Consider the following 26,175-nt stretch of genomic DNA (forward strand, 5'->3'; position numbering starts at 1 on the left):
ATGTTAAAAAAGCACAAAATGGCAAAAACTACTAAAGAGAGCAAAGAAAAACGGCTACTGTAGCTGTTGATATTCAAACATGACCTAAAAAAGTGAAACTCTTCTATTTATATAAAGCTGGAATTTTCGGATAAAAATACCCTTTTAGAGTCTGCGGCCGCACAATTCCATGTGCGGTCCGCATTTTGCTTTAGTTTTGACAGGATTTGAATCACCCGGCTGCACAATTCTGAACTGCGACTGCATCTCTCTCTTACTGTGGTTCGCATATTTTTGAGTGCGGCCGCACATGGCTTTTCTACAGACCGCACAAATGCAACTGTGGCCATGTAGCTGATCTTCTGCGGCCACACAATAATTGTGCGGTTCGCACTTCTTTTGAACTTGATATGCAAACTCTCTGAACTTCTACTCTTGCTTAGCTTCTGTGGCCGCACATTTCATATGTGGACCGTACTTCTTACAGTCATCTGATAAGTTTGTCTTCACAATATGCGGCCGTAGATGATATTCTGCGGTCGACACTTTGAGCTTCTATGCCTGTTTTTTGTCCTTAAGTTCAGAGCACTCCTTCTTGAGTTGGATTTCATATTAGTGGCTCATTTTCCAATACTCTTGCAATTAAGCATATTTCATAATTCGGAAACACAATTAAACGCTTTTGGACTAAAACGAAAGCTAAAACACGCTAATAACTAGTCAAAATCTCCACTTATCATCCAGCAATCTCGCACATGCGGTCACTTAACAGCTTGTGTAGAATAGTGGTTGCATATACGGCTTCCTCCAAACACCCAGCCTTCCGCTTCTGTGAATCGCCCAATGCATCTGCGAGTTCTCTTCTGCGGACCGTTACCGTACCTGCGCAAGTGCATCTGCGGAGTTCCCCTGCTAGCCTCTCCTTCACACTTGCAATCAGACGGCCGCAGATGCGAAAACACCAAAAACCTCAATCTTTCAGCCATTTTCTCTAAGTTTACAAATGATCTGAATACAACTCGAAACACACCCGAGGCCCCGGGACTAGGGGTGCTTATCGGGTGAATAATTACACTTAATGGTTCAGCTTATCGATTATCGAATTATAAATGTAATAATCCGCTATCCATCCAGTAAGACAACGGGCTGATTGGTATCAAATTAATGATTATCGGGCAGTTATCGGGCGGTTTATTGGCTAAACCAAATAAAAAGAATTTGATCATAGCATCTTGTATCTCTAGCTTCATAACTCGATCATATGTTGTTCTAATGTATATTTGAGGCACTTTCTCTGCACATGACAATAAATCCCACAGTATATTATGTACATGTTGGATATGAGACTATCTCAATCACTGCACCCAAATAAAGCAGCATCCTTAATAATCAAGCCAAATAATAGGAATGGAGCAGAGAAGAAAGGAATGTCATCGCTTCCCATTGGCCAATTTTTATCATAGCATCTTGCTGTGTCACACCTCCTTTTTTCTTACTACACCCCCCGGAAGAGGTATAATAAAAGGGAGTTTTTCCAATTAAAGGACAATCGAAACGGGATCCATTTTATTAAAATCAGAGTCGCCACTTGGGAGATTTATGGTATCCCAAGTCACCGGTTTAGATCCCGAATCGAGGAAAAGGTTTGACTCTATATACAGTCTGCGAACCAGAAATCTGGGTAAGGAATTCTGTTAACCCGGGAGAAGGTGTTAGGCACTCCCGAGTTCCGTGGTTCTAGCACGGTCGCTTTGATAATACTTGGCTTACTAAAATTGTTTAATTACCGATTTTAGAACCTATGTGTTTTTACTTCCATCACCGCTTTTAAATAAGAGAAATTATCTCGAAACGGGTTACGCGTACGTATAGCCGCTTGTTTGGCGCGTCAAAAATCATGTCACGCGAACGTGTCCACAATTAATAATGCTTTATTATTATTAATAAAATTTGGGCCAAAGTTGCGCGAACGCATACTCTGGTTTTGTTTTTAGAACTGTAATTATGTTACGCGAACGTATACACAATCACGATAGTATTTTAAGACGGCCCTAAAGGATATTCTACGAAATATTAATCATTTGTATCTAATCCATAAGAAATTAATACAAGGGTCATATATGATTCACATTGGAAGGCAAACCTCGGACTATATGAACTAAATTAATTAGAAGCCTATGAAATCCCATTTTTATTATTAAGAAAAGATTGAGCGAAGTTGCGCGAATGCATACTCCGAATTAATTTAGGATCATGGTCATGTTACGCGAACGTATACGCAACCACAATCGTGTTTTAAACGGCCCTGAAGGCTTGCTACGAATATTTGTCATTTTTATATCTAGGGATTATGTGGGAAGATCAAGAGCTTATGAACTAAGGAAAAGCCAAACCAATGCATCAGGAATTGATTGAACAGACTCATACAATTGATACATGTTTAACTTATGCTATTCATTCTTAGTGGGGATGTGGAACTAGGCACTCGATAATCACAATTGAGTAGAGAATATCATTTAACTGAACAGATAATATCAAACAGTGATATTTACATTTAGCCACTAACATGCTGAGTTTATCACAGAATCACAGCAACAAAAGCCAAACCAACTAGTGGTTAAAATAAAAAAGTAAAGCTCTATCGATTTCTTCAAACTGCAATGGCGAAGCTCAAAGAAGCAAAAAAGATCTTCAGGCTACCAAACATGGACATCAGTTTCATTTCTTAATGTGCAACCAAGTTAACAGATGCCATAACTCCCATTCAGGTGGGACAAGTTTGAATCATGGAAGATAGATTCAACTGAACAAATAATTCAGTCAAGCTGAGACTATCACGAACTTGGACTGATTTTATCCTAGCTAAACCAATGGCTAACTCTAATAGATGACACAGAATAGCACACAAGGTTCTTAACACTTGCTTTGAGCTTACACCAGCAAGGGAGCTACAAGACTCGCAATAAACTCAGAGGAAGCACGATAATGGTTCACAGTTCCTTTGACAGAGTATTGAAATGAATACATATATGCAGATTTCATAACAGTAAAAACTCCTGCAGTAGTCATTTAAACTGCAAACACACTTCGGACAACAACGAAACAAGCAAGAATTGGACCAAATAGAGGTGAAGAAGAACCGGTGGGGCCTAGCTACGCAAAATCAGCGAAATAATGACAACACAGTACCCCCATGGCTCAAACAATCTAGCTCAAGAAGTTTCAGATGTCGAAATACTCTAGCATCTACAACAGACGGGATTGTGCAGCTAACAATGATCGAATTCGAACAAAACCAACAGAAACAGTCCAGAACACTTAAGATACGAACACATGAACATGCCGCTTATTGACAACTCACTCAGATGATGTGCAATTAGTTACCCCCAACCATACAAGTGAAAACCAAACAAATCGAAGTTTAATTAATATCCCTAAGCTGCCGAACTAGTTGACCATCAAATGGACAGTGATTAGAAGGAGTCTCATGGCTTATTGCAAGTTTAAACTCCACACACAAACAAGAATTCTCTTTTTTTTAAAACTCATCCCCACATATACCAACTTTAAAGGCTACTGGGCAGCCATAATAGTAGTGCCATACTACTACACAAATTTCATGTTTAATTCTGTTTTAAGAAGTTTAGTGACAGAAGTTACATGCTGAAAATAAACATGTACAACCACTGATCCCTTCAACATGGTGAGCCTCACAGAGCAAATATTATCAAAGGGGAACTTCAACAGATTCAAGCCAGCAAGACATGCGAAAATGATCATGAAATCAGAGAAAGGGGAAACTCTTCAGTGAATCATGTCGAGCACATTGAGATCAAGACAGAAGATACAAGCAGATTAACTTGAATATCGAAGCATACCATATGCGCAGAAGAAGCACAAGAAAAAGCTCATCTTATGAAGCGATCGTTCTTTAACAACATGACCAAAATACTGACCAACAACACTTTGAAAAACCAACTGTTCAAATAAAGAGAATGATTCTGTTTGATGCCTCTAGTAAATGAGGAAGATTTCACAAGAACAAATCACTTAAAGTCTAGAAAACATACATCATGAGAATAAACGTCACAGTTTCATGCTCGCTTAACTATCACAAAACTGAACACATCGTTCATCTGAAAGCGACGGAATGATAACTCGACACCAAAATAAAAGTTAAAGCATAGAAAACATAGAGGACGACTACTCAACAGTGACTCTTACTGATTGAACGTACTCAAGCACATCATACCATTGAGAAGAAATTCACCAGCAAAAAATTCAATCACAGAACAAAATACCATTGAACAAAATCTCACAGCTCAAGACACTTTAAAACAGAGATGTAGAAGAGAAAAGAAATTGAACCTGAGATTTCAAACTTCCTTTAATAATTACAGACTCGACAATACACCTTTCGACTCCAAATCCTAGCGAGGTTTAGTAGTAACTCAGCAGGACAACAGTAGAAAAACCAAGCTTGAACTTCAATTCATTTATCATCTCTTCGGAACTCAAAAACGGATTCAGAAAATAAAAATTCGTATATATGTTTCTCTTAAACTTTGAAAGTACTCTTCAAAGAAGAAAATGGAATCAGAAAACCAGAAAATAATCCAAGCCTTTCAAATTTTCTCCAAATTTTTGTTCTCCAGCCCCTAAAAAAATCCCTTTCTCTGAATCAAAAACCTCGATATATATAGCCCCCCTCGAAGCTTCTATTCCCTTCTTCAAGAAAAAATCCCCGAATATTCTTTTTGAACGAACCCCGAAAGATGGAGAGGGAGGATCGATTCAAAATCAATCCACGGTCCCCATTTTTCGAAATTCATTCACAAGAGCGCACTTGAGAGAGGGAAATCTGACAGAGGCCGTTAGAATCTTGCTGACGTGGTGAGATAAGGTGCATGTGAATAATTTTGGTTCACTCGCCTGAGATTTGGCGAGTTCAGACGCGGTTGAGATGAGGAAGAACATGAACAGTGCGCGTCTTTGGGATTTAGGGATTAAGCTCTCTTTTCTTTTAATTAAGGGTTATTTTGGGGAATGGGTCGGGTCGGATCAATGGGGCTGGGCGGGTTAATGAGAGGGGAAGGTTGGGCTCAATTAAATTTGGCCCAAATTGCTTTTAATTTCTAATTTCTCTTTTACCTTTTCTTAAACTTCAATTGTTTTCTTTTTCTCTTTTCTTCTTTTCAAATTAATATTAATACCTAAATTAATTCTTAAACTAAATTAAATTATAAAATTAGATTAATCACTCAACAAAATATTTTCAACAATTAATTAAACCCTAGATTAAAGAAAAACTATAAAAGGTAAAATTAAAAAGTTGAAGACGCAAAAAGAATTATTTTTTTGTAATTTTCTATTTTTGTAAAATAACTAACTTACTAATTAACCTAAAAAAAATGTAAAATTAAGTCCTAAATGCAAATGCATGGTATTTTTTGTATTTTTTATGATTTAAGTAAAATAAATTATCACAAAATCCTATAAAATTGTAAAAAATTGAGAAAAATTATTTTTCTTGAATTTATGGGAGTAATTCATATTAGGGCAAAAACCACGTGCTCACATGCTGCACTTTCTCTGTTCTAATGTGTATGTTGTTCTCATATCCAACATGTACATAGTATACTGTGGGATCTATTACTCTAGAATAAATTTTTTGAATACTCAATAAAGGTAAAAGTGTAAATATAAAAGTTCTTAACGAGTTAACGGTTTATCCGATAAGAAAATTGAGTAATCCACCCCCAAACCGTTAAGCCGCTAATTATAAAATAATAATCCGTTCACCATCCATTACCCCAATAAGCCAATAAATCATAGGTTCGGTTCGATTAACGGTTAGGGTTCGGTTTGAACATCCCTACCGGGGACCCGGTCCAAAAATACCAACCAATCCCAAAACATAATGCGGGCCTACTTGAGGCCCCAAATCACATTTAACAACATCAAAATAACGAATTGCACCCCAATTCAAGCCTAATGAACTTCCAACTTAAAACTCATGCTGAACCATATCAAATCATCTCTAAATAACCTCAAATTTTGCATGCAAGTTCAAAATTACTCCACGAACCTATTCTAACTTCCGGAACCAAAATTTGAATCCAATATCAACAAAGTCAACTCTCGGTCAAACTTATCAATCTTCCAACCCTTCAACTTTTCAACTTTTGCCGAAAAGCACCAAACCAGTCTACGGACCTCCAAATCCATATCCGGAGATACGGCTTAGTCCAAAATTACTATACGAAGATATTGTAACCCTCAAACTCAATTCCGGATAAGTCTACACAAAGTCAAACTCCGATTATTTCTTACAATTAAAGCTTTCAACCTTGGGACTAAGTGTCCCAATTTACTCCACAACCTCCCCAAAACCAAACCAATTATCCCAGCAAGCCATTTAACCAAAAATACACATTTGTAAAAGCATCATATAGAGGAAATAGAGCTAAAATACTCAAAACGTCGGTTATCAAAAAGGTGAGGATATCTGTTTTGCATCTCCTGCTTGGTCTCCCAAGTAGCATCCTTGACCGACTGACCTCTCCAATGAACCTTCACTGATGCTATATTCTTCGACCTTAACTTTCGAACTTGCCGATCCAAAATGGCCACTGCTCCACCTCATAAGTCAAATCCCCATCTAGTTGCACCATGATGAAGTCCAAAACATGTGACGGATCACCATAATACTTTTGGAGCTTAGAAACATAAAATACTGGATGAACTCCTAATAGACTAGGTGGTAAGGCAAGTCTGTAGGCGACCTCTCCAACTCTCTCAAGTACCTCAAAAGGACCAATATATCTAGGGCTCAACTTGCCCTTCTTCCCAAACCTCATCACACCCTTCATCGACGAAACTCTAAGTAGAACCTTATCACCCACCATATATGCAACATCATGAGCCTTCTCGTCAGCATAACTCTTCTGCTTGGACTGCGCTGTACAAAGCCTCTCCTGAATCAACTTCATCTTCTCGAAAGCATCGCGAACCAAATCAGTGCCGACGAACTTAGCCTCTCCAGGCTCAAACCAGCTAACCAGAGAACTACATCGCCTCCCAAAGGCCTCATAAGAAGCCATTTGGATACTCCACTAAAATTTGTCGTTGTAGGCGAGCTCTACTAACGGAAGAAACTGATCCCATGAACCTTCAAAGTCAATAACACATGTACGTAACATGTCCTCCAAGATCTAGATAGTGCGCTCGGAACGCCCGTCTATCTGAGGATGAAGCGTTGTACTCAGCTCGAACTGTGTGCCCAACTCTCAATGTACTGCTCTCCAAAAATGCAATTTAAACTGCGTGCCTCGATCCGAGATAATAGACACGGAAAATCCATGAAGGCGAACAATCTCACAAATATAAATTTGAGCCAGCTGTTCTGAAGAATAGGTAGTCATGACTGGAATGAAGTGTGCTAACTTGGTTAGTCTGTCCATAATGACCCACACTGCATCGAATCTCCTTAAGGTCCGTGGAAGTCCATCTGCAAAATCCATAGTGATACACTCCTACTTCCACTTCGGAATATCAAGCCTCCAAAGCAAACCAGAGGGTCTATGATGCTCGTACTTCACCTGCTGACAGTTCAAACACCAAGAAACTTATCCAACAATATCCTTCTTCATCCTCTGCCACCAATAGTGCTGCCTCAAATCCCAATACATCCTCGCAGCACCCTAATGAGTGGAATACCACGAACTATGGGCTTGCTCAAGAATCAACTCTTTCAATCCATCCACATTTGGAATACAAATCCGAACCTGCATCCTCAATACCCCATCATCACCTATAGTAACATCGTTAGCATCACCGTGCTACACCATGTCCTTCTGGACAAGCAAGTGGGGATCATCTTACTGACGCACCTTGATGCACTCAAACAAAAAAGATCGTGAAACCACGCAAGAAAGAACCCATCTAGGCTCCCAAATATCCAACCTCACGAATGAATTGGCCAATGCCTGAACATCCAATGCTAACGTTCTCTCTCTAATTGGAATATAAGCAAGACTCCCCATGCTCTCAGCCTTCATACTAAAAGCATCGACCACCACGTTAGCCCTTCTCGGATGATAAAGAATGGTGATATCATAGTCCTTTAGTAGCTCTAACCACCTCTGTTGCCTCAAGTTCAGATCCGTTTGATTATATAAGTGTTGGAGACTCCTGTGATTTGTGAGCACTTTGCAAGACACGCCATAAAGGTAATGCCTCCAAATCTTTAGCGAATGAATAATGGCTTCCAACTCCAAATCATGTACTGGGTAGTTCTTCTCATAAGGCTTCAACTGACGCAAAAAATAAGCAATAACTCTACCCTTCTGCATCAACATGCACCCAATGCTAATCCCAGAAGCATCACAATAGATTGTATAAGTACCCGATCCCCAATGGAAAACCAGAACTGGAGCAGTATTATTGAGCTTCTGAAAGCCACCTGAATAGGGTACCCTTCTGCGTCAATCTAGTCAATGGGACTGCTATGGATGAAAACCCCTCCACAAAATGACGATAATACCTGGCCAAGCAGAGGAAATTTCAGATCTCCATAGCAGAAGACGGTCTGACCAACTCTGAACTGCCTCAATCTTCTTCAGATCTACCTTAATCCCCTCACTGGATACCACATGACCCAATAATGCCACTGAATCAAGCCAAAATTCACACTTGAAGAATTTAGCATATAGCTTCTTCTCCCTCATGGTCTAGAACATGATCTTCAAGTGTTGCTCATGATCCTCCTGACTGCGAGAATACACCAATATATCATCAATAAATATAGTGACGAATGAATCAAGATACGGCTGAAATACATTGTTCATCAAGTGCATAAAGGTTGCTAGGGCATTGGTCAGCCCAAAAGATATCACCAGAAACTCATAGTGACCATAGCGGGTCTTGAATGCCATCTTCGGAATATCGGAAGCCCGAATCTTCAACTTATGGTATCCCGATATCAACTCAATCTTCAAGAATACCCTAGCACCTTGAAGCTGACCCAAATATATATACTTTCCATAAGTTTTCGTTTATTGTTATTATAATTTGTTGCCCTCCATCTAGGAAACACAAATGGCTCACCACGTCACAACTCACAAATCCCTGTTCTCATGAAATTTTGATTAGTGAGTTGTCATTCACAACTCACAAATCCTTTTCGTATCAAATATAGGTTTGCAAAGTGGCAACAATTGTTAGGCATAGATTTACTTGTCAAACTGATATAATACCCTACCTCTTCCAAAATGAGTTAGGTCAGCCGATATGGAGCGATTCGATACCCACATTCAATATCCAACAAGAAGGTTCTTAGGATCTAATCCAGTAAAGAATTTGATTCACATCAGAAAGCCATTAAAAAACTATGTACATGGATATGTTAGTCACTGATCATGGTAAAATGGAAGACCTTTAATTTTTTGACACTATTGAATATTATTCATTACTTCCTGCTTTATTGAGGTTGGCTACAGATGGGTCGTCAGGGGTCCCAGTGAAATGTCTGAAATTGAAAGCACTAAAATCTTAATAAGTGTTTGACATCCCTGTTATTCGATCAACTCTTCCCTTCCACTTTCTTACAAATTATGAAATGACACCCCGTTTAAACAGAAAAAAATTATCATCTTATATTGATATAGTCGTAATTTGTTCCTTTATAGACAACTTCAAATATGTAGTACTGATAGTAGATTGTCAACGTTCTAATTTACCGTAAACCCACAAAGGTTGTAAATGGTAAAATTACTAGTATGCATGTTTTTTTAAGGGAAAAGATACTTATATTAATAATAGTAAAAACAGTAGCAAGAACTAGGGTACGCGACCCATAGTATTGCCATTAGTAAATAGTTGTGCAATGCCTTGTAAGGCAATGTTATTTCCTAGTGCTGCTAGAGTGCTACACGCATTCATACTACATGATCTAACATAGATAGAACCCTCCTGATCCTTACAATAGGCATCTATTGCAAAGGTAGGTGGTGATACAAAATAAAGAGTTTTATTATAACTAGGATACTTTAGAGCTTCATTTGCCAATTTGTGTGCCACCATGTTTCCTTTACGGAAGCTGTGCTTCATTATGATCTCCCCTTGCTGCACTGCCTTCTCCATTAACCACCTGCATTCATGAATTAAATCATTGTAAGTAGTATAGTCTTCTTCAAGAAATCGAATAACCTCTGTGGCATCTGTTTCAACTTCACATGGGAAGATGTTTTCCTTGCTAATCGTTTGAAGTGCATGCCGTAGTGCTAGGAGTTCAGCCTGGATAGGTGATGTTGTCGGATACTTCTCGTAGTAGCCCAGCATCCATTCTCCTTTGTTGTTACGTATTATTCCACTGATTCCTCCATGTAAACAGCTTTTGTTGAAGGCTCCATCAAAGTTGAGCTTGTACCAGTTTCTTGGAGGGGGGTGCCATTTTACTTTCAGCTTGATTGGGATATTACTAGTAGTGGGCTTGGATGTTAGCAAGTGATATTCTAATGCTTGGTGAACGACCTTGGTTGTGTTAATAAGATTGTTAGTATTGTTCATATTATTATCAATTCTATTTCTCCAAATTGCCCGGATTGCAAACGGAAAGACCTCTTCCCATATGATGAGATTGGTTGTTATTTTAGGGTTCCTTTTACGTAAATAATCTACCCAGTTCTCATTATCCACTTGGTTATGTAAGGACACCCCCATTGTTTTCCAAAAAGCTTGAGCCACCTTGCATTCCCAGAAAATGTGTAGCGTGGATTCATTCCTATTTTTGCATATAGGGCAGTTTGTGTCTATGTTGATATCAATTTTCCCTAGGTATTCTCTAGTAGGGAGACGTGAGTGGTAACATTTCCATAGGAAGAACTGGATTTTCTTTGGACATTTTGTGTCCCATATCCAATTGAATATTTTACTTGGTTGAGATTGTGTGTCAATTAATTTGTAACACGATGAAGTTGTGAATACCCCACTAGGGTTCATACTCCAGATAAGGTTACTCGTGTGAGTAGGATTGGAAGTTGTGGATAAAGAGTGGATACTATTAATAATACTTTGTGGGAGATCAAAAGAGATGTGTGTTAAATCCCATCCATTGTTGTTCTGGATGTCTTTCAATCTCAAACAATTTTCATTATTGGTTAGAGGACAGATTAAGTTATTCCTAAGGTTGTTAAAATTTGGGATCCAGTTTGTGTCCCATATGGTCATGTTTGGATGATTGATCACTGGCCATCTTATACCTTGTTTACAAATGTTCCAACCCTTTAATAGGCTTTTCCAAGTATTGGAGCTATCCTTAATTGCACTAGTATGCCCATATAAGCTAATGAGAACACGAGCCCAGAGAGAAGATGGGTTAGTAAGAATACGCGAAGCTAGGGTAACCAGTAGGAAAATATTTTTAGATTTTGCTTTTTTAATCCCTAGCCCCCCCTCATCTTTAGAAAGAGTTACCATATTCCAACCAATTAGGTGCATTCTTTTCTTTGCACTTGTAGTTCCCCAGAGAAAATCTCTCTGGATCTTATCAATTTCCTTTAGAGTCTTACTAGGAAGTAAGGATAATTGCATTTGGTGATTTGGGATTGTGCTGAAAGTAGATTTTATTAAGGTGCACCTTCCTGCCATACTAAGCCATTTTTCATTCCAATTATTCAACCTTGCCCGTATTTTATCAATTATAGGTTGGTAGTCTTTATGCCTGGGTTGGTTTTGGAGCATGGGAAAACCTAGGTAAGTGCCAAAAGCTTTACTAATTTTTATGTTAAAAGTATTAGTAGCCCAGGTGATATTATCATTTGTGAACGATTTTGACAGTAACAATTTGGATTTATCTTTGTTTATATTAAGCCCAGATAGGTAAAAAAAATTTTCCATACTATTCCACATAGTAGTGATAGTTTTATTATTTGCACGACCTATTAAGGTTAGGTCATCTGCAAAGAACAAGTGGAAAAGGGTGGACATCTTTTGTTCAGAATAATTGGGTCCCAATTAAGCGTATCAACTTGATGCTCAATATTTTTGGACATGTCCATGCATAAGATGAAAAGATAAGGTGACATTGGGTCTCCTTGTCTAATTTCCCTAGTGGGATAGAATTCCTCCGTTTTATTCCCATTTACTAAGATAGAGATAGTACTGGTTGATATGCAATTAAGGATTAGGGTGGATATATTCGGAGGGAAGTTGTAAAATCTTAAGGTTCTGTAGACAAATGACCACTCTAATTTGTCAAATGCCTTTTCTAGATCAAGCTTTAGAATGCAATTTTCTTTTTCTTTATGGGTGTTGAACCATTTTAACACTTCTTGAATAATGATGGCATTATTTGTGGCTCGTCTATTTTTGACGAAGCTACTTTGCTGATCACTAATAAGATGCTTAAGAAACGGCTTGATGCAATTAGCAATCACTTTAGTGACCACTTTATACAAAGTGTTACAAAGGCTTATTGGCCTAAAGTTTTTTATGTGATTTGCGTTATTGAATTTAGGGATCAAACATAAGTAGGTTTTATTAATTTCATGAGGCATAACCTTTGTGTCAATATTTCCTAACACAAGTTTATGACCTTACTGCCTAGTATTGGCCAGAATTTTTGGAAGAAGAAGGGATGTAGACCATCCGGTCCAGGAGCCTTGCATGGTTTGAAAGAAAAAATGGCTTTCCTAATCTCATAATTTTTTTAGTTTATTATCAAGGCTGGATAGGTCAATTTTTTTGTAGGTAGTGTTATCCGATTGAATGGCTTTCCAATTAGTGTGTTCATGAGACGTAGTAAAAATGTATTGGAAGTGATTGGAGACATAATCAATTAGGGCAGTTTTATTTTCTATCCAATTTCTGTAGTTATCTTTAAAAAAGAAAATATTATTTCTCCGTCTCCGGTTAGTGGCTTGAATATGAAAGTACTTTGTATTTGCATCTCCATCATTTAACCAATTGATCCTAGATCGTAATTTCCAGTAATCCTCTTCTAGTTTGAGGATTGTGTCATAATCTTCGATAAGTTTTACTTCTAGGTCTCTAAGGAATTGGCTATTTTGGTAGCTAGGAAAGTTTTGAATACCATTGATACGTTTTAATAATTTCCTTTTCCTAGCAAAGATATTTCCAAAGGTAACTTGTTTTCATTCTAATACGTTTTTGTGAAAACACTCAGTCCCATCGATTATATCCCTATTTTCCCAACTTTCATACACAACTCTTGAGAAATCTGGGTGGGAGCACCAGAAGGTTTCTAGTCTAAAGGGTCTAGCATGGTTATTATTAATATTGTTGTTAAGGTTAACCAAAATGGGGTTATGATCAGAGTGTAGTTTGGGAAGATGTGTTACCGTAACATTGTTGAATTCTTGCAACCATTCAGAATTAGAGTGTACCCTGTCTAACCTTTCTATAATTAGACCCCCCTTCCTCCTACGATGGTTGGACCATGTATATTTACAACCTTTAAACCCCAGATCTACTAGGTTACAATAGTTAAGACAATTAATAAGGCTTTTGGCCCTTTTTTGGTTAATAGGCATGCCCCCAAACTTATCCTCTGAATCTATTATTTCATTAAAAATTAGCCATGGTCCCTTATACCTATCAAATACTGATTTAAGGTTATCCCATAACAAATGTCTATAAGCTAAGTCATTGCTAGCATAAACAGTAAAAAAATAATCAAGTAAGGTTTTTAGGCTTTACCTCTATCATTGCATGTATTGATTGACCATTCCTAGTAAAGTTGTAAACTGTCACCACCTCATTATTCCAAAGAATCACCATACCTCCAGCATGACCAATGGCAGGCACCTCAACCATCTCTGTGAAATGATACTCCTCTAGGATAGAAATATGACTTTCCATTTTTGTTTCCAACAAAGCAACTAAACATGGCCTATGTGTGTCTATAAGCTCACGAAAGTGTCTCTTAAAGTTTGCATTTTTTTCTCCTCTTACGTTCCAAATAATAATGTTATTGGGCTGATGCATGGGATTCATGTTTGTTGGGATGTTGTTGGGGTTCCTCGTTAGAGAGGGAACCAGTATCACCATATTTTTCCCCATTGTGGGATCGTGAGGAGGGCGGATGTCCAAGGAGCACTTGTAAAGTATCGTTGGGCAACTGAAGATAGACTTCCTGTCTAGCATTTCCTTGAAGATGAGTATTTTTACCTCACTTAGGTTTGAAAAAGCTACTGCCGGCTCCCCCAAGTGTGCTAAGTCGTCCTCTTCCTCCTCTTCTTCCTCCTGAATCCCTTCCTGATTCTGCATGTTTTGTGCTGGGGCTTGATCTTCCATTGGCTCTGGTTATGGACCTTGTTGTTGGTCTTGCATGTGTTATAGAGTCCACTGTGTAAAGATAGGGTTCAGGAGCATCAGGTCCTCTGGTGCAAAGAAGAGAAGGTTGATAGGTAGGTTTTGTGGAAGCTGTTGGTTGGAGTTGTGGGGTATATTCCACATTTACTGCATATTGTGAACTAGATTTTGGTTTAGTGAAGGTGCTAAGGGTTGTAGTATGTTGCTCATCCACATTTGATTTATGTAGTTGTTCATAGCTAGGCTCATCCCTTCCGAGATTAGTTGTGCAAGGAAGTGTGTGTTTTGAATGATTAGGATGGACTCCTGACCATTGATCACCATGTTGAAGGAGATGGCATGTCCTAGAAGGCCCTGTTCCACCCATGATTGGGGTACATGGTTGGGTGGGCTCGAAGGTTGGGCATAGATGAATTGGATTTGGCTGGAATTGAGGAGGGAGTGGTGGTAAGTTGTTCATTCTGTGATTCCTTGAGAGGTGAATTAATTGGATCAAACGATATCTCCTTCTCAAGGTTAATGGTGGTCTTGGCATTGTTGGTGTCTTGAGGTAATATAGGAGGGATACAAGCTACTTGTGTAGTAGGTTTAGTAATGATTTGCTCTACTTTTGTAGTATTGGAGAGGGATTGCGTGTGTTTTATAATCATATCTTGCATGGATTTTCCCTCTTCCACTTGGCCATCCTCTATATCCATGTGTTGCATGGTTAAGTTAGAATCGGGGGCGGAGTTTTGCATGGTAGTTTCTAGTAATATTTTTCCAACTTTATTTGATTGGTTGTTAATGTTTAGGGAGTAGCTATTAGTAGAGGAAATAATGATGTTCTGTCCGCCTTTGTTGGTTATTGTGGGATTTACTACCAAATACATTTTGTTAGATAAAAGGTTTTGAGAATTATTAGGATTAGTAGGTTGTGACACATTTTTGCACTTGTAGAGATGGTGTCTAATTTGCCATGCAAAATTGAGTTATTTTTTTTATTATATTTAATAGAATTTTCCAAAACTATGTGCCTTTGTGGGTTATTGAAAAAACCACCCCTATTTTCAATGTGTGGCTTTCCAGTGAGCTCATTTGCTTCTAAGGTTACCCCCTCGCTGTTGTCTGATTGGATTGTATTGTAAGCTAAGTTAGGGTTAGTAAGCAAATTATTATTGACATAGTTCATACGCTGTGTATTTAAAAACTTACCTGACATTGCATCAAATATGCGTACACTAATACCTGGGCCAACAGAGCAATTTGCCTTATTCATGGACTGTTTGGCTGCTTTTGCTTTGCTTTATCTGGGAAAAGAAACTGTCATCCACTCCTGTGTAGTGGCTTCCTTAGGTTGTGGTGCCTCATTTGTGACTGGTCCTTTATTATGGCCACTTGGTAGAGTCCTATGGGGGCAGGTTCTGTTTGAGTGCCCCAACCTTCCACCAACTTTGCACAAAAAACCTTCTCCTTCATAGATATGGGTTGTTTGTGATGGCCAATCATGATGAAAGTTTGAACCGGCTGGTCCAATGGAATTTCAACACAAAGTCTCGCGTACCTCCCTCTCAAAGTGGCTGATGTGCATGCATCCACTTTCAGTAATTTACCAATGCAGTTCCCAATTTTTGTTAGAATAATCCCATCATAAAATTCTGTGGGGAGTTATGGTAACCTAACTCAAACGGCAGTGCAATTTTGAGATGCCTTTGTTGCTACAAAATTAGGGACCCATTTTTGCACTGATAGAAAGAAACCATTGATGAACCATGGGCCATCATGTAGAATCCTAGTCATGCTTTCCTCTTTCGTCAATTTAACCGTGCAGTAATCTTCTCCTAGGTCTATTAGAGGATAGTTTTCATCTACCTTCCATATCTCTTGAGTTTTCCTCTTTAGGTAGTGATGAACTATCCGTTTGCCCATGAGTTTGATGATGAGTGAGTACTTCCTAGGATTGTACATTCTTTGTTTATCATCCTCACTTAGTATGATTTGCCTCATGTTTTGGCACACATCATCCATTGAAGTAGTTTCCAAGTCATAAGATTGAATATCCATGGTAGTAGACGAGAGTCCTAGATTTGATTGGGAATTAATGGAGAATATTTCCCTTTGAATTAATTTATCTTTATAAGAAGAAGTAGGATTGATTGTTGATGAATTTTTATCAGGGGGTTTGGGTGGAATTTGATGTGGATTCCCTGTTGGTTGGGTTAGTGAGAGGTTGCTCATTCTCTCTCAACAAATTGATGTTTGATTGTTTGATATTCTAGTATGCATGTTATTGCAAGTCTGTAAAATCTATGCTATTTATTGATTATTAAGGGTATTTTTTGGTATGATGAAAAATATTTTCTGGAAAATGTTTTCCAATTTTTTCATGTTTGATTGGTTTAAAAGTTTTCAATAATATTTTTCTCATGAACTTATTTTCTTCTAATTGGATGAAAATATTTTCCCTACCAAGAGGAAAAAAAATATTTCTCATAACTTTTTTCAATCCTCCCCACCCCACCTTGTATTAAAGACATGGATGATCTCTAAACTTTCACTTTATTGTAACAAAATATACTAAATTATTTTTCGCACTACCTCTATTTTAAAAATATTGTCCTAGTTTGATTTGACACAAACTTTGATAAATAAGGAAACACTTTTAAGATATGTGATCTTAAATAAGTCATAATATTTGTGTGACTGTAAAACTTTTAAAACATGTGGTCTTAAACTTTTTCATAGCATTTATGTGGCTATAAATGCTTCCTATTGAGGAAATATTAAAAGGTGCCAATCTTCTTGAAACGGACATAAGAAAATAGCTCCAATATTTTTGAAACGGAGGGAGTAATACAAAAGTTACCAACTGTCACGACCCAAAATCCAGCTAGCGTGATGGCACCTAACCTAATCCGCTAGGTAAGCCAATTAACAATTATCCAATTCTAATGAAGTTAATAAGGCAATTAAACAAAAGAAAATATCTAAATCTTATACATTCCCCCAAGGACTGGTAGTACAAATCATGAGCTTCTAAGAATAGAGTTTACAAAGCTGGCATGAAGTAAATACATCACCTGTTCGAAAAGTACATAAACAGAGTACAACCGACCCCATGTACTCAATAAGTAACAAATCTAACCTTAATTAGGCTGAAAGTAGTGACGAGTTGGAACAAAGGTTGGGTCCAACACCAATAGCCAACAACAGTTCATAACAACGTACAACAAGTAATAAAAGAAGTAACTCAGAGATAAAATGCTCAGCTTTTTCATAGTTTTTCGAAAATAGTTCCGCTTTTCAAGTATATCAGTGAAAATCCAACTCCTTTACCGAAATCGTCGGAAATACGAGTAAGTTTTCCCAAAAATTCTTTCAACAGTAAATATAATGTTTCATTTTCTCTCCAGATAGCAAGTGCAAAATAACTCTTGATACCCATATGTCAATATATGTGAGAAGTAATGAATGACGTGATACCGTACAACATGAGGAAAATGCATCTCTATGCTTGTATGTCATGTGCATGTCAAATGCGATGCGACTCAGTGATAAAACCATATGCATACTCTAAGAGTATCAATTCACTCAGTCCTCCTAGTCACTCAGTCCTCACAACCACTCAGTCCTCATAGCCACTCAGTCCTCACAGTCACTCAATCCTCCCAATCACTCGGCACTCGCACTCAGTAGGTATCTGCACTCGCTGGAGGTGTGTACAGACTCCGGAGGGGCCCCTTCAGCCCAAACACTATAACAAGCAATCATGGCATAAATCAGTAAAACATATGCTGAGATATGATATATAATGAATGAATATGACTGAGTACGAAATTTCAATAAAATCAATAAGTCAATAGCAAGAAACAACCATTATGGGTCGCAACATTACCAACATATAGCCTAAATATGATCTCTAGTATGATTTACAGCTCAATTACTTTAGTACGTAGAGATTTTGTAGTTACGGATAAGATCAGGTAACTACACAACAACAACAAACCAGTATAATCCCACTAGTGGGGTCTGGGGAGGGTAGTGTGTACGCAGACCTTACCCCTACCATGGGTAGAGAGGTTGTTTCCAAATAGACCCTCAGGTAACTACACAGTACCACACAAATAACAGAGTTATAATTTACGCGGTGCACGCCCACACGCCCGTCACCTAGCATGTGCAACACCAAACACATAACATATATATTCAGGTTTCATACCCTCAACACCAAGTTTAGAAGTGTTACTTACCTCGAACAAGCCAATTCCAATACCGAGTAAGACAAATGATGCTCCAAAAATGCCATCTCGCGCATACTGACCTCCGAACTGCTCAAAACTAGCCAAAAGTAACTCAAATACATCAAATAATACCAAAGGAAACAAACCCAATCGATAAAAGTCGAATCTTTAATCAAAGCCCAAAAATGGGCCAAAAAGTTCAACCCGGGCCCACGCCTCGGAACCCAACAAAACTCACAAAATCCGACAATCCATTCAATTACGAGTCCAACCATACTAGTTTCACTCGAATCCAACTCCAAATCGATGTTCAAAACTCGAAAATTCACATTATGAAACCTTAGGCAAAAACCCCAATTTCTCTTTTGGAACCCTCAATCAAATGCTGAAAATAAAGATAGATCCGTGATATAAAATAAAAAATGAGTAGGGAATACTTACCCCAGTCCACATGGTTAAAATTTCTCTAAGAATCACCTCAATCCTAGCTCCATAGCTCCAAAAATGTAAAAATGGCCGAAACCCTCGAAATAGAGTACTTTATACTTCTGCCCAGGCATCCTCTTACGCGAACGCGAGAAAACCATTGTGTTCGCGGTAACCAAAAAATAATTCCACCAAAATACTCTACGCGTTCGCGGCACAAGCCTCGTGAACGCGCACAGAACTACGCGAACACGATGAAGAAAGGCCTCCAACTCCAGCTCCAAGCTCAACTCTATGTGAACACGTGAATGCATGTGCGAACGCGATGCACAATCTGCAGTAACCTATGCGAACGCAAACCCATGTCCGCGAACGCAAAGAAGAAACACTCAGCCTCAGATTTTTCCCTTACATGATCGCATTCCTCATTCCGCGATCGCGATGAAGAAATGTGACACCAGATACCAGAACACACCAGCACTGAAAACATGAAGAAAAATAGCCCGAAATCAATCCGAACACACCCGAGCCCCTTGGGATCACGTCCGAACATACCAACAAGTTCCATAAGATAATACAAACCTACTCGAGGCCTCAAAACACACATAACAACATCGAAACGACGAATCGCACCTCAATTCAAACTTGATGAACTTTGAACTTTTCAACTTCCTAACTCGTGCCGAAACATAGCAAATCAATCCGGAACGAACCCAAATTTTTCACACAAGTCGCTAATGACAAAATGAAGCTATTCCAGTTCCTGGAACCATAATCTGAATCCGATATAGAAAAGTCCACTCTCAAACTTTATAAAAATCCAACTTTCACCATTTCAAGCCAAATTCAACTACGGACCTCCAAATCATAATTCGGACGCGCTCCTAAGTCCAAATCACCTAACAGAGCTAACGGAACCGACGGAACTCCATTCCGAGGTCAAATACTAAAAAGTCAAACTTGGTCAACTCTTCCAATCTAAAGCTTCCTAGTGAGAATCATTCTCCCAAATCAATTCCGAATAACCTGAAAACCAAAACCGACGATTTACACAAGTCATAATACATCATACGGAGCTACTCATGCCCGTAAACTACTGAGCGAAGTGCAATTGATCAAAACGACTGGTCGGGTCGTTACACCAACTTTATCTAAGTTAGCGCTTGGACATAGATTTGGTTGAAACATGAAAAAAATAGTTTTTGAAGTTGTGTTGAAAAATAGATTTTGGAAGTTGAGATTGTGTTTGGACATGCTTTTTATTTGGAAAAAAAACTTGTAGTTTTGTGAGTGCAAGAAAAAATTTCACCAAAAGCTGCCCTAAACCATTTCTTGGGAATTTGAAAAAAAATTTGAAGATTTTTCAAAAGCTAATCATGTTCCATGAACAAATAATGTTGTTACATTTTTTTTTCTTGAAAAAATATACCCAAAATCTATGGCCAAACGGGTGCTAAGTATCGCGGAAATAGTAGGGAAGACCAGACCGCCAAGATTTATGATATGATAACCTTACAAATTAGTCGGGACTCTAATTTCCAAATTAGAGGGTGTTTGGCTAAGCTTATAAGCTTGTCAAACTAGTTTCTAAGCACATTTTAGCTTATCTGCGCATTTGGTAAACATCAAAAGTGCTTATACGACAAATACTTATAAGCTAAAATCAGTCATAAGTCATAAGTTGATCACTCCCAACTTATGGCTTTTCAACTTGTAAGCACTTTTAATTTGACCAAGGCTTTACTAGTTTATCCTTAGTAATATTTTTTTGATTCATAAAATATTTTTCCCAAAATAAACTTTCTAACTTTCTCTTCATTCTATATTCGGTGTTCATCATTTTCTTTACAAAGAATCTCTTAATTTATAATATTTTGTAAAATTTTAAGGGTAGTTTAGTCATTTTAATAAAAGAACTGTTTCTCAGTACTTTTCAACCAAACACATCAACTGTTTCAGCACATCTATCTAAACACGTAAATACTTACTTAAAAAATTAATTTCATTTTATTATTTCAATCTTATGAGCTATTTACAATGAGCTAATCCAAACGGGTTCTTTTGTCGGGACTCTAATGCTAGTTCCAAACACTCCAATATGAAACTCCCAAAAAGAAAAGAACGGCGGGACTAATCCATTTGAGTTCCTCCTTTAGACCTAACATTTACATCCGCGGATCTGCCCGACCGAGCCCAACACTAGTCAAATCTCTCCGACAAAGACAGACCCGAAAGAGAGAGTATTGGTTCAGTTTCTAATGCTTACTATGAAGGGAACAATCCATGAAGAATCAAATAACAAAATTGGTAGCCAATGGATTGTACAAAGAAGCCATTAACTTGTATTACCAGCTCCACTCTTCTTCTTTTGTTCCCACCAAATTCACCTTCCCCTGTCTCTTCAATGCCTGCGCCAAGCTAAAGGCTATCCCACAAGGGCAAATACTCCATACTCATTTGATTAAATACGGGTTCGGCACCGATGTGTACGCAGCCACATCTCTTACTGATATGTACATGAAACTCACCTTAGTGGGTAGTGCCTTAAAGCTGTTCGACGAAATTCCTCAACCAAATATTACTTCAGTAAACGCTACCATTTCTGGGTTTTCCCAAAACGGGTATCATTTTGAAGCTTTTCGGATGTTTGGGAGGTTATTTAGTGGTTTACAGTTTAAGCCGGATTCAGTTACTATAGCTAGTATTTTATCAGGGTGTGTGAATAGTAATCATGGCGTTCAAATGCATTGCTGGGCTATAAAGATTGGTGTGGAAATGGACATATATGCAGCTACTTCACTTTTGACTATGTATTTGAATTGTGCTGATTGTGTTTCTGCTACGAGGTTGTTTGAATTGGTTCAAAATAAGAATGTGGTGTGCTACAATGCTTTTATTTCTGGGCTGTTGCAAAATGGGGTGGATGAAGTGGTCCTAAGTGTGTTTAAGGAGATGAAAAAGTCACTGGACGAAGAAGCGAATGCAGTAACTTTAATATCTGTTCTTTCTGCTACTGCTAATCTTAAGAATGTGAAGTTTGGTAGGCAAGTCCATGCGTTTATTGTGAAAGTCGAGTTACAATCTCATACAATGGTGGGGACTGCACTTGTAGACATGTATTCGAAATGTGCTCTTTGGTTATGTGCATATGAAATGTTCAAAGAGATGGGTGAAAAAAGGAACTTGATAACGTGGAATTCGATGATTACAGGAATGATGTCGAATGAGCAAACAGAGAAAGCTGTTGAGCTATTCGTGGAATTAGAATCGGAAGGATTGAAACCAGATTCAGCTACATGGAATTCAATGATCATTGGGTTTTCTCTGCTGCAAAAAGAGGCTGAAGCTTTTATGTTCTTCAGAAAAATGCTTTCTGCTGGTGTTGTTCCCAGTATGAAATCTATTACTAGCCTTCTGACGGCGTGCTCGTCCCTATCCTCACTCCGTTGTGGCCAGGAGATTCATGGATATATTCTTAGGGCAGGAAGCGCGATTGATGAATTTGTTGTCACCGCAATCATTGATATGTACATGAAATGTGGGCAATTTTCTTTGGCACGGAAGGTTTTTGATAAGTTGGAAGTAAAATATGATGATCCAGCTGTGTGGAATGTAATGATTTCAGGGTATGGAAGGAATGGAGAAGGTGAAGCTGCTTTAGAAATGTTCTCTCTGATGCTAAAGGAGAAAGTACAACCAAATTCAGCTACTCTGAATTGCATTTTATCTGTGTGCAGCCACGTTGCTAAGCTAGAGAAAGCATGGCAAGTTTTTAACTTGATGATCACAGATTTTGGCTTAACCCCAACTCTAAAGCAACTTAATATTATGGTTGATCTACTTGCTCGATCTGGTCAGCTGGATGAAGCTAAAGCACTTTTGCAGCTCATTCCCAAACCTTCAGCATCTGTTTTTGCTTCTTTATTAGCAGCATCTGAGCTTTACTGTAACGCCATGATGGGAGAAGAAATGACCAAAAAGCTCTCAGAATTGGAGCCAGAAAACCCTATTCCCTTTGTAATTTTATCCAACCTTTATGCTAAACAAGGAAGATGGGACGATGCTGAACGAATCAGAGAAACAATCAATGAAAGGGGACTCGAAAAACTACCAGGCTACAGTGCTGTAGGAGTGACATAAAAAGGAACATCTTTTACATGTTAAAACTGGTCAAACAGACTACTGTTGGATCTTATGCCTGATGTGCATGACCTGGGTCTCGCTCTTATTTTTGACTTGCATCACTGCCCCAACATTCCTTGTTCAAGAAAATCCAAAATTGAATGTCAAAGAAGTTGGTGGTTCAGAGATGAAGCAAGAGATGAGATCACTAAGTGCAATCGCACAAACACTTGATTAACCTCGCCACTTGTCACAGATCCTGTGAACTGACTTGGAAGCAAGGCAGTACGAAGAGTTGCATCAAGCTACTGTGTTATTGGTGTGACGACCTTCATGGCACCATGTGTTGCCGAAGCAATTGTTTGTGAAGTCCTTTCCCAGTCAGCTTCCTTCAATTAGGATGGGCAAATAGCGATACAAAAAGTAACAGGAAACATATATAAGTAAAGGTCAAATCATTCTAGTATTATTTTGAATGTGATTTATATGGTCAGGTTTTTCTGACTATTTGGTCTAGATTAACCATCCGAAGTTGTCTCTTAACTGCAAGTGTAGTGTTTAGCTCATCCATGAGAAAGCCTCTCTTGTTATTGCAACTCTACTGATTCTGGAAGTGTCCAATTTTGTTCTCATTTGCCTGGATATTATTGAATCAGTTTTGTCACTTTGCACACCAATAACCTGGTGCAGAGGTGGAAAACCTTGAAATTGGCATCAACAACTTCTATTATCTCAAGATAATAGTAGCTTATCAGTAGCTAAGAATAGCTGACCCCCTTGGGGGACAGGAAAGGTGGCCAAGCTAGATGTGGGATAAAACAGAAATGCAGTCAAAACCAAATCCCTTTGCATCCTTCAAGAACTGGCTTTATGGCCAATTTTAGCTGTAAAGTTCTTAAGGAATGGTATACTGTTCTGATCACAGGTGCTTTGCAGACAATAATTTGATTGCACTAGAAAGCCAATCAACATGGAAGCATCCGTGCTGCTGGAATGAAAGGTGACCAGTCGTAGTAGCTTATGATGGACCTCACGTTATGTAGGTTATCATGTGTCTCAAGATGATGGCATGTGACTGTAAGTTCATCTTAAATTCTCTCCTAAAATTGTAGACTTTTGATGTACTCAAACTAGTCATTAATGTTCATTCTTGAGAGGTTTGTAGGCAAACTGAAGCTCCAAACAGTTAGACATAAACACCATTAGTAGGGGAATCTCTGTTGATATGCCAAACCGCTGGAATTTTTCTTCTTCCTTTTTTTTTTCAGTGTCAAACCGCTGGAATTAAATTGTATAAGCACAAAGATATGCTTTTGTAGGCCAGCTTACTGTCGTTTGTTTTATAGGGTTCTTGCACTATATAACCGTGTAGATGTCCTTGCCAGCTTTATGAGCTGCAATCAGAGCATAACTCTATCAGCTCCAACCAGAGCATTCTCCTTAACCATTCAGTTATCAGCAGCCACACACCTGACATAGCTGCAGCGAGACTTCTTGTATCCAGTACCAGTGCTCCTAGTGAAATGTTTGAAATCGAAGCTGAAACATTCGCCTCAAATTCTGAAAGAGTTATTGAAAATGTTTAGTGGTTCAAAGATGAAGCAAGAGATGAGATCTGTGAGGGCAATCGCACAAATGACTTATCTTCGATTCAAAGAGTTGGACAAATGTTCGGGCCAGCTTGTGTGCACTTCGACTACCCCACCGGGTACCTAGTATCTCTAACAGCACAGGTTCCATGAAGATTATCCATGGTGATCCTATGCTTCATGCGCAAAGAGTTGCTCCAATCAAGCTGCTCTGCCGCTAGTCAGGCCTGCTCGGTCCCCGGAACGGTTGATCTTTAGGGTTTAAATGAAGAAAAGGGAGGGCGCGCGGTTGTTACATTTGAATGTTGAGACGATCAAAAATGTGTAAGATGTAGTTCTAAATTGTCATGTCAACTAAATTGGAATTGAGACGCAGTTGATTGATTAGGATGCAAAACATGTTGGAAAGAAAACATCTCCTGTAATTGGATAGACATCTACTGCATCAAGCTGCCAGTCAGTTGAGTTGCAATCCCGCCATGACTTCCCCTGAATGCTTCAACAATGTCTATAGGTCCTACTTTTGGGTCATCTCCATTTTTGCCAATACATAATTCCTTTGACCTACACCATATTTCAAGATATCAAGCCACAAAGTAAACATTTCAGAAATTCAAAAGAATGAGTAAGCTCAACATTTCTTGGAATTATAAGCTCAACACCATCTACTACTTTCGACTTGAACAATATCTAATTTTGAAATATATGTGTATATGTAAGTATGCACATGTTTATCATAATTGACCATTGAATACGGTCAGTGGCAGAAACACGTAATTACAAGGGGTGTCATTTGACTCTATTTTGCCTGAAATTTACTAAATATATTTCTAAAGGACATGTATCCAATAGGTTGATATTGTTCGAAAATAATGCAAAGTAATCAATTTGAAAGATGAAGCAAAGCATTAGACTTCCCCCTCTCCACAACCCCGACACCAAATCTAACATAAACGCCGAACTGTGATAATAGACTAAAACTGCTTGAACAAAATCCTATGTTGGCTACTGACTCACTAACTAACTCAAAATTTTGAATCCAACTCTGTAGACCGATTTGGTTACTGTTAGAGCAAGATAATGTTGGAAATTCACATACAAATTTTCTTATGACAATAAATAACAAGGTTGATCTGATCTTGGAAACCAAGTTCACATACCTGTTTGGACCTAGTTATTTAATACCATCACTGAGACCAGTGTAACGCACTCTACCCTCGAATATCAAAAGCATGGGCTTCAGAACCTATTGTTGGAAGTGTAAACATACACTTAATTCATACCAGAATCTTGAAGATGATAATCTTACATAAAATTGTTACAGAAAACATACCTGAATCGTAAGTCATTATCACGAAGGGGAAGCGTTAATTGGAATTGGCTTATTGCCCCTTACCGTAGCTTTTGTTACCGCCGACTTTAGTGATGGAAGAGAGAATAGAAAAATACGGTAACCCTAATGGATGGGGAGAGGACCAATTTATAGAGGTTCTCACTTAATCCGG

At 38.4% G+C, this 26,175-nt stretch overlaps 1 protein-coding gene across 1 annotated transcript; it reads left to right on the forward strand.

Annotated features, from left to right (window-relative positions):
* LOC109207414 (pentatricopeptide repeat-containing protein At2g02750) lies at window positions 21,103-24,404 on the forward strand. The gene has a single exon (XM_019370325.1). It carries the CDS (start codon window positions 21,243-21,245, stop codon window positions 23,097-23,099), a length of 1,857 nt encoding a protein of 618 aa, XP_019225870.1. The 5' UTR covers window positions 21,103-21,242; the 3' UTR covers window positions 23,100-24,404.

Source organism: Nicotiana attenuata, chromosome 2, assembly GCF_001879085.1.
Source record: "Nicotiana attenuata strain UT chromosome 2, NIATTr2, whole genome shotgun sequence".
Classification (NCBI taxonomy): Eukaryota; Viridiplantae; Streptophyta; class Magnoliopsida; order Solanales; family Solanaceae; genus Nicotiana; species Nicotiana attenuata.